The sequence below is a fragment of the Typopeltis vanoorti genome, chromosome 18 (genome assembly GCF_054136105.1).
Source record: "Typopeltis vanoorti isolate ZY-2024b chromosome 18, IOZ_Tvanoo_1.0, whole genome shotgun sequence".
NCBI lineage: Eukaryota > Metazoa > Arthropoda > Arachnida > Uropygi > Thelyphonidae > Typopeltis > Typopeltis vanoorti.
The window spans coordinates 1,774,133-1,789,909 of record NC_143566.1 but is presented as its reverse complement, the minus strand read 5'-3'; the positions used below and the strand labels follow the sequence as shown (position 1 = coordinate 1,789,909).

General features: G+C 37.0%; 1 protein-coding gene across 2 annotated transcripts in view; it reads left to right on the top strand.

Annotated features, from left to right (window-relative positions):
• Window positions 1-15,777, top strand: part of CenB1A (Centaurin beta 1A) — a 627,189-nt gene that overhangs the window by 45,073 nt on the left and 566,339 nt on the right. For both annotated transcript variants that reach the window (XM_090408048.1, XM_090408046.1), the window contains exon 2: window positions 6,708-6,765. In XM_090408048.1, the coding sequence (XP_090264174.1) occupies window positions 6,708-6,765 (58 nt within the window). The remainder of the gene's footprint in view (window positions 1-6,707; window positions 6,766-15,777) is intronic.

Here is a 15,777-nt window from a genome sequence, read left to right as displayed (position 1 = left end):
ATGCGCAGAAGTGTCGAAAGGTCTTATATCTTGAAGTTATGCACCGCATAAAAAAAGATACGCATGAAAAGAGACCTGAGTGTATATTATAGTGATATTGGAAATTTAACTGAAAACAATATTTTTTATGTTCGATTTTAAGTATTTGTATATTTTTTTCTTTAATTTTAAATTTCATTGTTTGGGCCCATAAATTAGCCCTGATTTTTGGGGTCCTTCATCTAGAGCCTCATGCACCTGTGCATAAGTATGATCCTATTTTTCTCCAACATCCCATGACTAATTCTCATTCTCTGCTATTTTGCTTCCCTTGCAGTCTCTTTTGTGAATTGCGCTGCTTCCATGTGTCTCCTGAGTTTGCTACGATCAGTGGCTCTGTAGTTGAACCATATATTCCTCTTATGGAAATTCTCAAAATTCCCAATGCTTAGCCATTTCTTGAGGGGGTCAAAACTGTATGATCAATCTGCTCAGTGTCAAAACTTCTGATGTTTTCACCAGCTCCAGCACTCTCAATTCCCCTCTGTCACCAGCTCTTTTAGGTTTTCATTTCTCAGTAGCTGCATGAATTCCATTTCCTTCCTCTTAATGTATTATTTTCTGTTTCCAATTTATGTCTCTTATGTATCGTCTCTTCCCAATAGCTTTAAATGCACTGCATCCTTCATCACTACTATCTTGAGAAATTTTTTTCTCTTGTTACTGGTAGTAATATCCAATCCTATCTTGTTCCATTGTATAAGGCTTTGATTAGGCCACACATGGACTACTGTGCCCAGATTTGGTTACCTGGTTTTCAAAAGGATGAAGAGATGTTGGAAAGGTTCCAGAGGCGACTGACTAAGGTAGTTTCTGACCTTTGAAATGTTGATTATGAGGAAAGATTGAGAAGATGCAATTTAGAGTCTGGTGGATAGGAGGAAGAGGGGAAGATATGATAGAGACCTACAAGTTAGTAAGGGGTTATTATAGGATCAATGTTGGAGAGGTTCTACAGAAAACAGTGGGAGATCAGGGGAGAATCAGAGGTCATCCCTAGAAACTGTATAAATAGGATGTGAGCAGGGGAGTGAGAAGTAGGTTTTTTGTGTGCAGAGTTGTGAATGCCTTGCCTGAGAGTGGTGTCTGCAGAGAATTTGAGTGTGTTTAAAGCATGATTTGATGAGCTTTGTGTATGATAAAAGGACCTCCCAGATGAGTCTTTGACTCCATGTGGTCTTGGGTAGTAATAATAATAATATTCTTCTCTATCAATCAAGTCTCACTATCACTTATAATTTATAGTTAACCTATACCAAAGTCTTCACTCCGTTGTTATTATGCTCCTGGCATTAGTGTAAGTGAATTGCAATATTCCTTTTTGGTCTACACGGGCTAAAAGGAATGAATGTGAGAATGGCAAAGGCAAGCTGTGCTGAATGTACTTTCTCAACTATGAAGTTTCAATAAAACAGTTGTTAAACTATATAACAAGTGTTCCATTGAAATTTGATAGCAGAAAAAAGTATGTTCACATTTGTTAACCTTTTGTCATTCTCATGCTCATATGTCTCAGCAGTGCCTTCCACCACTCTGAATCCCTTAGCAGTAAGTTAACTGATTTTGTGCTTTTGCTCCCTCACCGAACAAAACTATCTGTATGCTGACACCTATTGCTGTTCCACTCAAGTGCAGTCCATTAGTCTTATACAAGTTTTTTCATCCATTGAATTCACTCCACTATTTATGTGGACTGTACACCATTCTCCTGTGTAACCTATGCATTGATTAATTTGCATTCACAACCCCTCATCTCAGTTTGCACCTGTCATACCCTAGGACATACCCTGGCAGCCACTCATCTTTTTCCCATTAACCTCCACATCTTATATTCCATACTCATCATTTGTACTTGTTTACAAAAAAAAAAAAAAAAAAAAAAAAAAAAAACGGAATCCTCCCCCCCCCCCCCAATAGATCTATCATAAAAAGTAGCACAGGATTACGCAAGCTGAAATTAGGAATTAAGTATTTAAGAAAACTTATATCAGTTTAAAATGTTTGCTTTGGTATATAGTTTGCAGAAGGATAAAAAAAAAAGAATTAAGATTAAAAAGTAAGAGTGATAGGTAGTCAGTGTGTTCCTTAAGTATGATAGTGATAAGTTGAAGCAGCAAGCAAAGATTATGAAAGATTAGCAGAGTTGTGTGAATTGAAAGGAGTTTTATTTCATGAATGGGTGGGAGATTTGAGGGATGGTTGGAGCTATATAAGAGAGATGAGATGGGCTACATTTAAATGGATTTAAATGGTATGAGGAAGCAACAGATGATATGGAAAAGCAAGAAAGTACAATAGGAGAGTTTGTGGATGGAGAAGTGACTGGCATGAGTGAACATCACGAGAGAAAAGGAACACATGATAGACCGGGAAATGGGGGGGGTAGGTCAAACATGGAGACACTGTGGGAGAAGTGTGGATGATGGATATGGGAGTGGATGTGGCAGTGTACAATGGCCAGGGATATGGAGGCAACATTTAGTTCTGGGGAGAGTGATATATAAGATCAGTGATGATAGGGAGGAATAGCCTGGGGGATATGGAGAAGTTATATCTGGGAAGTGTGTTCTGTAGGACTTTCTGTAGAACCAGGAATGAACTACATATATATTTATCAATGCCATAAGTATTCAAAAGAAAGGAAATGAAATTTCAGTGTTGATAGCAGTGGCAGCCGGTGAAAAGTTTAAATGGGGGTACTGCATGTACAAAAAAAAAAAAAAAATTCTAATCAGTGACAAATTTATTAATAAATAAATTTACATATTAAAAATTGCTTTATTAAAAATATTTCATCCTCACCACGAACAAACACCAATAATAAAAGTTTTGTATCAATAGCAATAACATATGCAAACGAATATCGGCGTTAGATCACAGTGCATTTGTTTCATGTAATGATATTGAAAATATATAATTTTCATATTTTCAACAGTGACACTCGTCATAATTCAGCCTTGTATCTGTAATAAATAAATAATTATATGTTATTTTAACAAAATGAAATAATGTTGACAAAAAATAGTTCACCACGCACACGAACCAATAATAAACATTTCATATCTCACAGAAATAACATGCGTAAGGATACTTAAAATACACTGCTGTTTGGGGCAGTGTGTCTGAATGACATAACGTGATGACAAGCACTAACAAATATCAGCGTTAGATCGCAGTTCTTTTATTTCGTGTAAAGATAATTGAAAAAATATAATTCTTTTCATATTTTCAACAGTGACACTTGTCATAATTCAGCCTTGTATCTATAATAAATAAATAATTATGTTATTTTAACAAAATAAAATAAGATTTACAAAAAATAGTTCACCACTCACGCTCACCAATAATAAACGTTTCATATCTCACAGAAATAACCTGCATAAGGATACTAAAAATACACTGCCATTTCGGCAATGTCAGAATGACGTAACGTGCAATGACAAATGCAAACGAATATCGGCGTTAGATCGCAGTGCATCTGTTTCGTAATCTCAAGCATTAATCAATCAATGTCAAAACATAAGCTGTAACCTTTAACATGTTGTATTGCATTTATATAATGTTGTAAGCATTGTTATTATTTATAAACCCAAACAAAATTTAAAATTTTCATTTTTTCCTTGGGGGTGCTGCAGTGTTGCAGTGCTTATGTACGGGCCACCACTGGTTAATAGTTCAATTGCCTCAAAATTGTCAGAATATGTGAGACTGTCTTTTTGTCTCAAGTGTTTTTTGTGAAGACAGTGCAGAAAAAAACAGGAGTGTTGTTGATGGAAGCAGAGGGATTATTTCCCACCAAGGTTGAGATGCAAGAAGTAGATAGTTGCAGTAGTTTTGAAGTACTATGATGTGAGGTTGAGGTAGACAGGATGAAATATTTAGTTTGGTGTTATTATAGACCTGGTAATATGGAGGGCAGTGTGAAGCAATTGTATAGTGAAATTGATCTGACTAATAACAAAAGGGTGATTGTTATGGGTAATTTTAATTATGGTAATATAGATTGGGATGAATAACTTGGGCAGTACATTACAGAGGATACATGAGGATCAATGATCATGGATTTGATTATCTCATCAGAAGATGTTATTGCAAATGAGATGGCAACATCTTTCTTTTGGTGAAAGTGACCATGAGTGGTGGCTAGCCAATTCTGTGAGAAAAGGATATATATGGAACTATAAAGCTGATGATTATGACAAGCTCAGGAGATGGCTTACTGCTTTATCATGGAATGAGAAGAATTGGATGGAAAGGAGATCAGTGCCGCCGAGAGGTGCTCAGGAACTGTTTGACAAATTCTGAATGCATTCCCAAGCTCAAGAATTCAGATAAGGTAGGTGTGAAATGAATGAATGAAGAGTTGAGGCATTCAATTTGGAAGAAGGCATTACGGAGACAGCAAAAGATGACTGGTAATAATCAGTTGCATGAGAAGTACAAAGACAAGAAAGGTGAATAATAATAATAATAATTGTATGATGATACACGGCCATGAGTTCCCCTTTATGGGGGGGAGGTACGGCACCATCTCAGTCCCCCCCAAATTTTATCCGGGCTCCAGAACTGGCATAGCTGACGAATCAGACCTATGGCTGGGTCAGTATTCCTGACTGTAATCCGTGTGTGTTCACTGGACCGATTTGCCTGCTTGCAGGATGAAAAACCCCAGATAAACTGGTGGAAAAAACCCTGCTGTCCATGTCTAAGACCAGCTAACTTGGCTATGGCTGAGGATGATCCTTAAGCTTCTCGCGTCGTCGACGGGAATCGAACCTAGGACACTCCTTCCCCAGGCATATGGTTGTGAAGCTCATAGCCACTAGGCTAACCATGCAGACAAGAAAGGTGAAAGTGTTTACTAAGTGAAGGTCATTTTTTAGCAGTCTACTTACTATTATAACAGGATGACAACTGTATTGGACAAGGGAAACTGCATAGGGAGTGGTATATTTAGATTTTGCAAAACTCTCTGATAGATGGCCAGATGACAAGCTGGTAATTAAATTGGAATACTGGGTTGGATAGTAGATTAGTGCACTGGATTGGAGATCAGCTGTCTAATAGGTATCTACAAGTTGTGTATGGGGGGGGGTGAGGAGTAAATATGCGAGAAGAGGAAAGTCGCTAGTGGTGAGCCCCAAGGGTCTGTTTCGAGGCTGTGCTTTAATTTGTATGTAAATGATATTGGAAATAACGTGAATGTTATACAGTTATGTGCAGATGATGCAAAGTTGGGAGAATTATGAGGAGTAGAACAGTATGGATGCTGTGACCTTGCAATAGGAATTGAATAGACTGGATGAATGAGCATATGAGTGGAGCTCCAGTTCAGTGTAGCAAAAGTGTAAGGTTTTAAAATTCAGGAAGCAAAAAATAGGATGCAGAATATAAGATTGGTAGGGATATCTTAGAGGAAATGAGGTATCTTAGGATGTAGTGGATATGGCTTGAAATTTTGGGAACATTTTGCTAAAATTGTGAGGGTGGCACAGTGGATTATGGCAATGATTTGGAGGACACTGACATGTAGAAGTAAGGATGTTTTGATTTTATAGCATTATATAAGACGTTTTTGATCAGATTGCATATAGATTACTATGCACAGATTTGGTCAGCTAATTATAAAAAGGATGAAGTGATGTTGGAACTGGTTCAGAGACAGTTAGCTAAGATGGTTTGTGGTCTCTGGAATGTTGAGTAGAAGACAGTTTGAAGGGAATGGAATTTGCAGAGTATAGTGGGTAGGAGGAGGGAGGGGACATGTTGAGACATATAGGTTGATAAGGGGTTATTACCAAATTATTGTGGATGAGATTTTTCATAGAGTGGATAGATACAAGTGATCAAAAGTCTATCCCTGGAAGCTATATAAGGAAGATGTGAGCAGGGGGAGAGTAAGTTTTTTTTTTTTTGCATTGCGAGTGGTAGGTGTTTAGATTGCATTTAAGTAATGGTATGATGAACTGTGTGTGTAAGTGTAGGACTGCCTGTGATGAGTCTTCTGACTCCAATGGAGGTCTGATAACAACAAAGAGCAATTTCTGTTATTTCTATTCCTACATTAACTATACAATTCATTCAGAAAATGTCAATAAGTTAAAAGCATACTATTTGATGACCTGGGTTTTTTTATGCTTTTCTTTCTCTCTCTCTCTCTCTTGCTCCTAATGCTGTTATATTACAGCTTTTTGCAACCTGTAATGCGTGTGTGAAATTAACATATAACACATATCTGAATTATTTGATATAATAAAATGGATGGAATGTTGCATTTCCATGCCAACAAGAGCTGGTGCTTGTAGCCTAGCAGGCTGTGGCAGAGTAGTTTGTCCTCAAAAGCAAAGCATTCTTAGCACTAATTCCAGACATTTTCAGTTTGAGTATAATTTATGCTATAAATAATAATAATAAATATGCAGACTATATTCTGAGGATGAATTAAATGATATTTTAGTGCACTGTGCACCAGTTTTATTTCTACATGTTTTATGTAAAGTTCTATTAATTCCTGAAGAACTGCAGCTTGTGTTGCATGTAATCTGCTCTTAAAAGATTCATCTCACTCTATTTCATCTAACTACCCCCCAGTAACATTTCATCCACCACATTTCCTGCCATCTGTTATTTTAATGATTTGTAAATTGGTTTTATTCATTGCCTTTCAGGGAAAGTGTTCAAGAAAATGAAGAAGATTTAGAACATCTGGAAATGAAATTGGAAAAAGTATGTTGAATTTTAGAATATATTACCTGTAATAATTTTTAAAAGGAAAAGTATAAGATACTTACATAGGAATACTGTTTTATGCCAGGATTAGATACAGTTAGCTTAATCTTAAGTTACTTTATGTAAGGCTTATTGAATAAGTTTGCATTATGCCTGTCAGTGAATTATAAACTGTAACAAATCAGGTAGTTTTTCAGGTACAATAATCTCTAACCACTACTACAGATCATTATAAACCATAAAAAGGTTTTGAGCAACTTGTGTATTCCCCCTACTCTTTCTTGACATTTTCAGAGCAGTTCATCAGGTCTTTCATAGAACTTTTGTGACTCTCACCCACGAAAGGTTTTAAACTTATGGAAGGATTAAGGTTTTTTTTTATTACTTTTTAAAAGTTTATTTATTTTTCATCAGAGAGAGGAAGGCGAAAGAATTGGAGAGACAGAGGACAAGAGGAAATTTTAAAAAGTCGAGAGTGTAGAAGCAAAGCATCAGAGTAGGACAGAAGATTGGGAGAGACAGTGGAAGTAAGTAAATTGCAGCAAGCAGAGAGAGAGAGAGTGTGTGGAAGCAAAAGATAGGAGAGAGAGAGAGTGAGAGAGAAATGGGAAGCCGTAAGATTCTGGGATGCCAGTGCGAGAAGATGAATGAATCCCTTTGGAGTGTCATGTATGGAGTTACAGTGATTTAGGGTAGGTAGAGTACAACGTGAGATAAACGCGTAGAGGAAGAAGAAGAAGAGTACAATGCCAGAGGAGTGTTTGCCTGGTGGAATCAGAGAGTGGCAATGGCAACAAAGAGGAAAATGTGGAGGAAATGATATTAATGGTTGGGACGAATGATCTGGGAGGTAGCGTGAATCATGTAGTATGAGAATTGAGTTTGATGTTAGAGAGAGTGCAGCAGAAAAGTGTCCGAGGAAAGATAGTAGCATGTTGCTCCAGTTTGATAATGCAAAGTGGAGAAGAGCAGTGATGATGAATGAGATCATAGTGAGAATGTGTGAGAAGAGAAGTCTGGAATATGTGGATTTGTGGAGTACATATGAGGGCAGAGGAGAACTATGCAAGAAATGATTTGCATTTGAATGCCTAAGCGTGCAAGCATTTGGAAAGATAACTGTAGTTTTCTGGGCAAGTAATAGGGAAACTGAAATTGTACTGGTGGAATGTTGAAGGGATGGGAATAGTGGCTTGAGAAAGGAGAGGGTGTAATCTACATTACAGAGGCAGGTGGAGTATGAGGGGAGTAATAATGGTCATAAGAATGCTGGCAATACACTGGTTTTATTTGTAAAGAAATGGCAGGAGCATTAGGAATAAATGGAATTTTTTGTGGCATTGATATTGACTCAGCCTCTCTAAAAGTCGTTGATATCAGTGAAATTTGGTTAACTGAGGAGGCTGTTCTAACATGGATAGAAATCAAAGAGTATAGCATATTTTGGCAGCATATGGAGGTGAACATGGTGGTGGTGGAGTGTTACTCATGATAAGGGATGAATTGTGCAGTCTCACTGTTGAGAATCGCAGTGTACGGTGTGAGATAGATGCTATGGTGTCAGAAAGGCAAAATATTGAGTGGTATGTTAAGGGGATAAAAATCCTTTATTGTTTTTCACGATCTGAATGTTTCATGCCGACGAACTGTCGGCGGATCCAAGTGTAAATGACCACTTGGTAGTGCCACACCATGGCAACTCGTTGCAAAGGTGGAGCAAGATCCCTCACTATTCTTGATATTTTCTCATAATGTAAAAACACACCGCTCTTAGGAGATGTAGTACTGTTTTACATTATAAGGAGAGGTCACTACCCAGACCGGTTTCAACCTTTTTTGAGGTCTCATCAGTGAGTAGCTAGACCTGGAATATCAGAGTTTAAGTGAAAAGAACTTACCTACTTTTGCTGTACGATTGCCAGAAAGGTGTGTCACTATATTATATTATAACATAACTAGGATGAAAAGCCAAATGGCTATTTTTTTCTGGCGAGGTTGATAAGTTAAGGGGATATACCCATGGAGTCAAAGACTCATCTGGGAATGTTTAGGCAAATTAGTTTAACAAAGGCAAAACAAGTGATCATTATTGGAGACTTCAACTATAGCCATATAAACTTGGCAGAGGAGACAGCAAGCAATAATAAGGGAACTGTATTTTCTGATTTCTTGAAGGACAGCTGTCTTAGGCAGCATGTGGTAGAGGGAACACAAGGATCAAATGTTTTTGGATTTGGTCATAGCAACAGAGGATCTGATTGTGACTGAGATGACATATTTATCTCTTTTTGGTAAGAGTGACATCTAGTCCTGATGTGGTGGATGATTAGGAATGGGGGAGGTATCAAAACAAAATGAATTTGAGGAATTATTAGGAAGATGACTATCATAGACTTAAACACTAGTTTGCAGCAGTACAATGGATGAAAGAATTTAAAGGAAGAGGGGATCATTAGTGCATGGGAGATACCTAAAAAAAAAAAAAATAAAAAAAAAATTTAAAAAAAACTATTGACTGCACTGACCGATTGTATATCTTATGTGAAAGAAGATAAAGCAATTTGAAGGCAAATGGTTGACAAATAAAAGGAGAATTGGAGAAGAAAAAGAGGTTATTAAGGACATATAAAGAGAGAGGTGGAGAACTGCTGCATGAGGAATATGTTTCAAGCCAGGAAAGTGACTAGTATTTAAAGCAGAGAAAAATGAAAATATGAGAAGAGACTGGCACTTCAATCCAAGGAGAATCCCAGGGAGTTTTTTTCACTATGTGGTGAGAAAGAGGAAAAATGATAGTAGGCAGATTATCTTGCTAGGTGGAAATGGGAATATGGTGACAAAAGCATATGACATAGTTGAGATAATTCATGACCACTTTATTAGCATGTTCCATCTTGATACTACAGACTTTCTTCCTAGAAGGATAATGCTTGGTGAAGTTTTAGAAGTGAATGAAGATGTTGTTTTCTGAATACTGAGGATGCTAAATGCCAATAAGGAGTAGATGGCGTTATTAATCTGCCATTAATTTGGCTGTTTAATGAAAATTTTGTGATGGAGAATGTTCCTGGAGAGTGGAAGGAGGGTGAGATAGTAACATTGCATAATGGTGGTAGTGGAATGGAGGTATCAAACTAAAGGCCTGACTGTATTTCTGATGTAGTTGTTAAAATTTTGAAGAAATTGGTGAGAACTTGTATACAGAAGTGGGCAAATGAGGGTAATATTATTTGTGTTTTTTAAAGAGTGCTCTTTATTTTAGTAAAATTAAAATTACTAAAATTTTACCTTTTACAATAAAGGAACAAGAACAGTGGATGAAGGTAAGGTATACACTCATTTTTTTATATTTTCCCAAGACATTTGACAAGTTGCCATATGACAAGTTGATTTTTAAGTTGCATCATATGGGTTTGGATATCAGTTTAGTGGAATCGATTGGTGATTGGCTCTCTGATAGATATCAGAAACTTGTATATGGGAGAGTAGTATAAGGGAGTAGGAAGGTTACAAGTGGTGATCCACTGATGGCTCATAAGAATTTGTAGTGGTGGGACTGCAATGCTACCAGCCCAAACTGCACATAAATCACTCGTTACCCTCACTAGGTAGTGGTTTGGTGCGGTCTGCATTGAATGCAGCTCTAGCGTTGAGTATACTTGCCAGTACTGATACTAGCCCTGGCCCTCACAGCACATTGATTATTGCAAAATACAACTATTGCTACAAAATGAAAATAACAGTTTTTAGATTAATATATAAAAATTTAAGAATGGCAATAATAAAACAGGAACTTTTATTTTATACTGGAGGTGGCTGCAGCCCTTATGGACAAGCCACAACTGATCCACAGGGTTCACTCCTTAGACAAATACTGTTCATTATTTATGTCAGTGATATTGTCACAGTACTAAAGGGAGATGTAACATTGTTTGTTACAATGTTATGCACATTGTTATACTACATGAAATGAATTATGTGAAAGAACTTTCTTAATTCTATTAAAGGGGATTTTTTTCAAACTGTTTTTAGCCTCCATTAAATGGGGCAATTGTCCCAAACTAAGTAGTGAGCTCATCTCCCACCTGAGGACAATCACAAACAGCCCATGTCTATGATAGGATTCAAATCCATAGCCTCTTAGAAAGTGGATATGCTAACACTCAGGCAACCACAACCTATCTTATTTATTGTCCAAACTACTACCTTATGGTTTGCCTTCAGTACTTTGCAATTATGCTGCTCAGTTCTTTCTTGATTGTTTGCTCTGTGTATTATTGCAGTTTCCTCACTAGTATTGGAATACTTATTTTGGATTATATATATATTGGATTATAGCCATTGGCTAAGAAGGTGTGATATAATTGAGTGAGTTCAGTAACGAGAGCTTTATCATTAAATCTTCCCAGCAGAAATGATTGTGTTGGCTCAAATCCTTCTGGAAGACCTTCACTGGATGCAAAAAACTGGGAAACCACCAATTATACATTCTGACTCTAAATGCTAGAATACTTAAATCTGAAGAAAGATTGCTAGAACTGGAAGAAACCTTTAAATTTATAAAATGGAATATAATTGGAATATCAGAAGTCAAGCACCTACCTTAACACATTCTTGAAAGAAAGTCTTGTGTGATATTTTACCATAAAGTCAATACCCATGGGTCTTAATGGCGTGGAGTTCATAATAAAAAAATAATTGGAAGCAACATATAGTCAAATTCAAAGGCTACTCGGAAAGAATTGAAAACCTTGTTTTGGAAGCTTTCTTTTAAGGTTACATGGTGATCAGCATTCATATTTACAAATTTAGGGACACAAAAACACGTTGAACAGATTATTTTATTAATTACTAATAAAATAAAACTTGACGTTTCGACCCCTGTATCGAGGTCATCATCGGAAGGATACAAGTGTATAAGGAACTTTATACACTTGTAAAAACGCTACCATGCTACATGCTCTAGCCCTATATACTGGTAAACTAAATCTACGTAGTTAATTAATCCTTTTCTCTAGCCTGACCTCTAGTGATAAAAAATAAATAAATTAATTAATTAAAAAAATAAATAAATAAAAAAAAATTCAACTACAATAAACTGCTAAAGTCCTCATGTATTAATATTCTTCTGGATTTGTACAGTTCTGATTGTTATAATATGATTTCCTTCAGTTGCTGTTGAATGTTTCAAACACTTCACCAGGTTGTCTTCTTGTAGTGGGATTTTTCTATGGCTAATTTAGGTTGTTATACAGGTTTTAGATGGGTTCTCCTCATTCTTGGAATGGTGAGACCATAATTTTTGTTGAGATTTGGGTTGTGTTTGAACATTTCACATGCCTCTTTAAATGTTCTCTCAAACCAGGTTTTGGTGTGGTGTAGGCCTTTGTATTTTTCCAATCATTTCTGTAATATGTTTGGAGTGCGTGGTCAGAAAGGCCGGTTTTTCCAAAATGGAGATATTTAATGTGTCGTTTGTGTTCGTCTTGTCTGATTGGGATAGTTCGCCCTGTTTCCCCTATGTATGGTATGTTACATGTGCATTGTATTTTGTATACCCCTGGGTGGGCTAGATGTGGAAGAGGATCTTTAGAAGAACTGAGTAGGTGTCTTAACTTATTTAGGGGTTTAAAGGTGGTTTTAATGTTGTATTTGCATAGTGTTCTGTCTATTTTTTCAGAAATGCCTCTAATATAAGGATATCAGACCACAACACCTACCAAATGGTAAACTACAACCCCACAAAACGTAACAAAAAGAAAAAAACTGAATTAATCAAATCTGCCCACACGTGGCCCGAAGAAACAACAAAAAAATTAATACCTCATTATGCCCGCACGCCCAGAATTTATGGCCTGCCAAAAATACACAAACCAGGCACACCACTACGTCCGATTGTTGAAGGAATTGAAATGGCTGCCAGAAAACTACCAATGGAAGCATTGGTAGTTTTCTAGCAGCCATTTCAGGCTTGAGTATAAGCACTGAAGGGGATGGAGTTCTAGATATAAGCCAGTTGTGGTATGCTTAATTAAAATCTCCTAGGAGAATGATTTCACTGTTAGGGAAGTGGGACTGGAGAAAATCAGTGTTTAATGTTAATGAAGTTTTGGCATCCAAAAAAATTCAGTCTGTTTTCAGAGCTGTTGTAACATTACTGGAACTGTATATTTTGACTGTAGTTCATTTTCAAAGGAAGTGAAAATTAACTAAATTTTCACTTCCTTTGGTTTATTGATATGTTTTAAGTTGGAAATGGAATCTTGTTGGCTTTGTTTTGCTATTTTCTATCTATCAGATATAATAAAATTATTATTATTATGCAGGTTACTCCAGAAAGTTGAAGAACCATCAAGAGAGGGCCTTTTCAATGCTTAAATACCTATTACATCTATTTGAAAATTCACTTGAAGCATCCACTGGTAGCCCATTCCATACATTTGACCTATGCTAGAAGAAGACCTTCAGTCTTGCATGCCTCCCAACCACACTTTCTTCAGTTTCCAGTAATGACAGTTCTTCCCCACCTCTCATGAAATATAAAATCTCATTTGTGCCTATACTGTGACAAATTATATTTCTATCATTTCTCCTATTTTCCCTATCTGTTACTCTAACTTTTCAGACCACATTCTATCAAACTGTCTTCTCATGAGCATTTCCATAGGACTGATGCATCCTAGTTACCTACTGCTTGATCTTTTCATTTGTCTTTTTATCTTCTCTGAACCTGATGGTAGGGAGGTAATTGAATTAGGCAAAATAGTAGAATTACTAAATGAACACTTTGCAAGAGTATATCATCTAGTGGAGATATTGCACTAACAAGATAGGCAAAGGCTTAGATGATGTACGAGCTTGAGTTTTATGAGAAGGTGCTAGGGAATTAGCAGTGCCTTTGATCATGCTCTGGATTAGTGCTAAGGGGGCGGAAGGGGGGGGAATAGTTCCATTGCATAAAGAAGACTCCACGAGTGTTGTAGCAAATTACTGACCGATCAGAATTTCAGGAACTGTAGTCAAGGTATTGGAGAAGTTGGCCAAGAGCAAAACACAGAAATGGATAGATAAAAATGGGATATTATATGGGGGAAACATGGTTTTGTGAAGGGTAGGTCATGCCTCAGTAACTTGCTCATATTTTTATAATACAGTGACAGCTGAGTTCGATAAAGTTAATGGGTTTACAATAATATTGCTGGACTTTGCAAAGACTTCTGATAGGATATTGCACAGAATTCTAATAAGTAAATTGCAGTATATTGGAATGGATATAAAGTTGGTGGAGTGGATAAATGGATAGTTGATAAAGAGATCACACAGTAGTTTATTCAGGAGTAAAGTCCACTGTGACTAGTGGTGTGCCACAGGACTCTCTTCTAGGGGCTGCTACTATTTAATTTGTACATTAACAATATAGGAAAGGATCTGAGAGGAATTATTCAGTTGTTTGCTGATGATTTGAAATTGAGTACAGCAGTAGTTAATAAAGATGATGTTAACATTTTTCAGGATGATCTGGATAGACTGGCAGTCTGGACAAAGATGAACAGATATTAATTTAGTGTGGCAAAGTGTAAGGTTATCATTTTAGGGTGAAAAGATTACCATTTGTGTACCACATTGATGGAATTGTACTCCTGGAAATTGATGAAGCCAGGGATTTCGTGGTGTTAGTGAATGAGGAATTAAACATTAGAAGGCACATTGCACAAGTGTCTAAAGCATCTTATCAGATTACTTGGTTATTGAAGAATACTTTTAGAAGCAAAGACAAGTAGGTTATTATACCTCTTTGTAGAGCCTTGGTAAGACTTCATTCTGACAAATGTGGGCAGATGTGGTCACCTGGCTTTCTCGGGGATGAGTTGGAGAGGATCCTGAGGCAAGTGACCAAGATGATAACAGGTCTATGGAATGAACCTTATGAGGACAGGATGATGATTTGTGCATTACAGATGGAAAAGGGGTGATATGATTGAGACATAAAAATTGCTGAAGCATTTTTACAAGATTAATACAGAGGAAATTTTTCAGAACAGAACTGTTGGTGGGAGATCTAGGGGCCATCCTTGGAGACTGAGCAAGAGTGTAGTTCACAGGAGTGTCAAGACTAGATTTTTTGATGGGAAGTGATGAATGTGTGGAATATGTCGCCAGAGTCTGTTGTGGGTGCCATAAATGCGAATGTGTTAAAATCAAAATATGATAGATACTGTGCAAATGCTGGATAGTATTGGTATGATGTTTAGGGCTACTTAATAGACTGTAGTCCATAATAATAATAATATCCTTAATTCAATGAGCATAACGTTTTGTATTGCAATATTAATCTGTCAGTCCATTGAATCATTTTGTTCAAATAGGTCTGTGAGGATTCTGTATCGTAAATGTCTTATTTTCCTTTCTAACTTGGTATTATCAGGAAATAATTGTACATTGTTATTCATATGCACTCCAATATCATAAATGTACCATTTAAGTAATGTGGCTCATGAACAGAATCCTGTGGTATTTCACTAGTTACCCTGCTTCTCTTATACTCAGCACCTGCACATATGAGTTTCTTATAAATTATATATTTAGTTTAATCCTTTATCCAAGTGTAAGCAAACAAAGTTTGCACCTGAAGTATCTTGAGGATTGGGGCAACTTGTGGCAAAGGTGGACTAAGTTCTCATCACTTTCCTTAGTATCCCGTAATGGAAAGCACATCTCCTTGCAGACATGTATAATGCTGTGCATTATGGGAAGGGTCACTATCCAGACTGGTTTCCCTGTTTAAGTGCGGGGTTACCACTCCAAAAAAACTCGTGAGATCTCCAGGATCACCAAACAGTGAGCGACCTACAGGATCAAAAACTCAGTGTTGTTCCCCTCAGTAACAGGCTCACTCAGCGTTGGCTGTACCCCGTGGCAGGCTCACCCTACCACCGAGCAGAGCCCCTCATATTTCATCTGGGGGGGGGGTAACAGCAACAGCTGTGCCTCAGTTAACTTCATGGGATA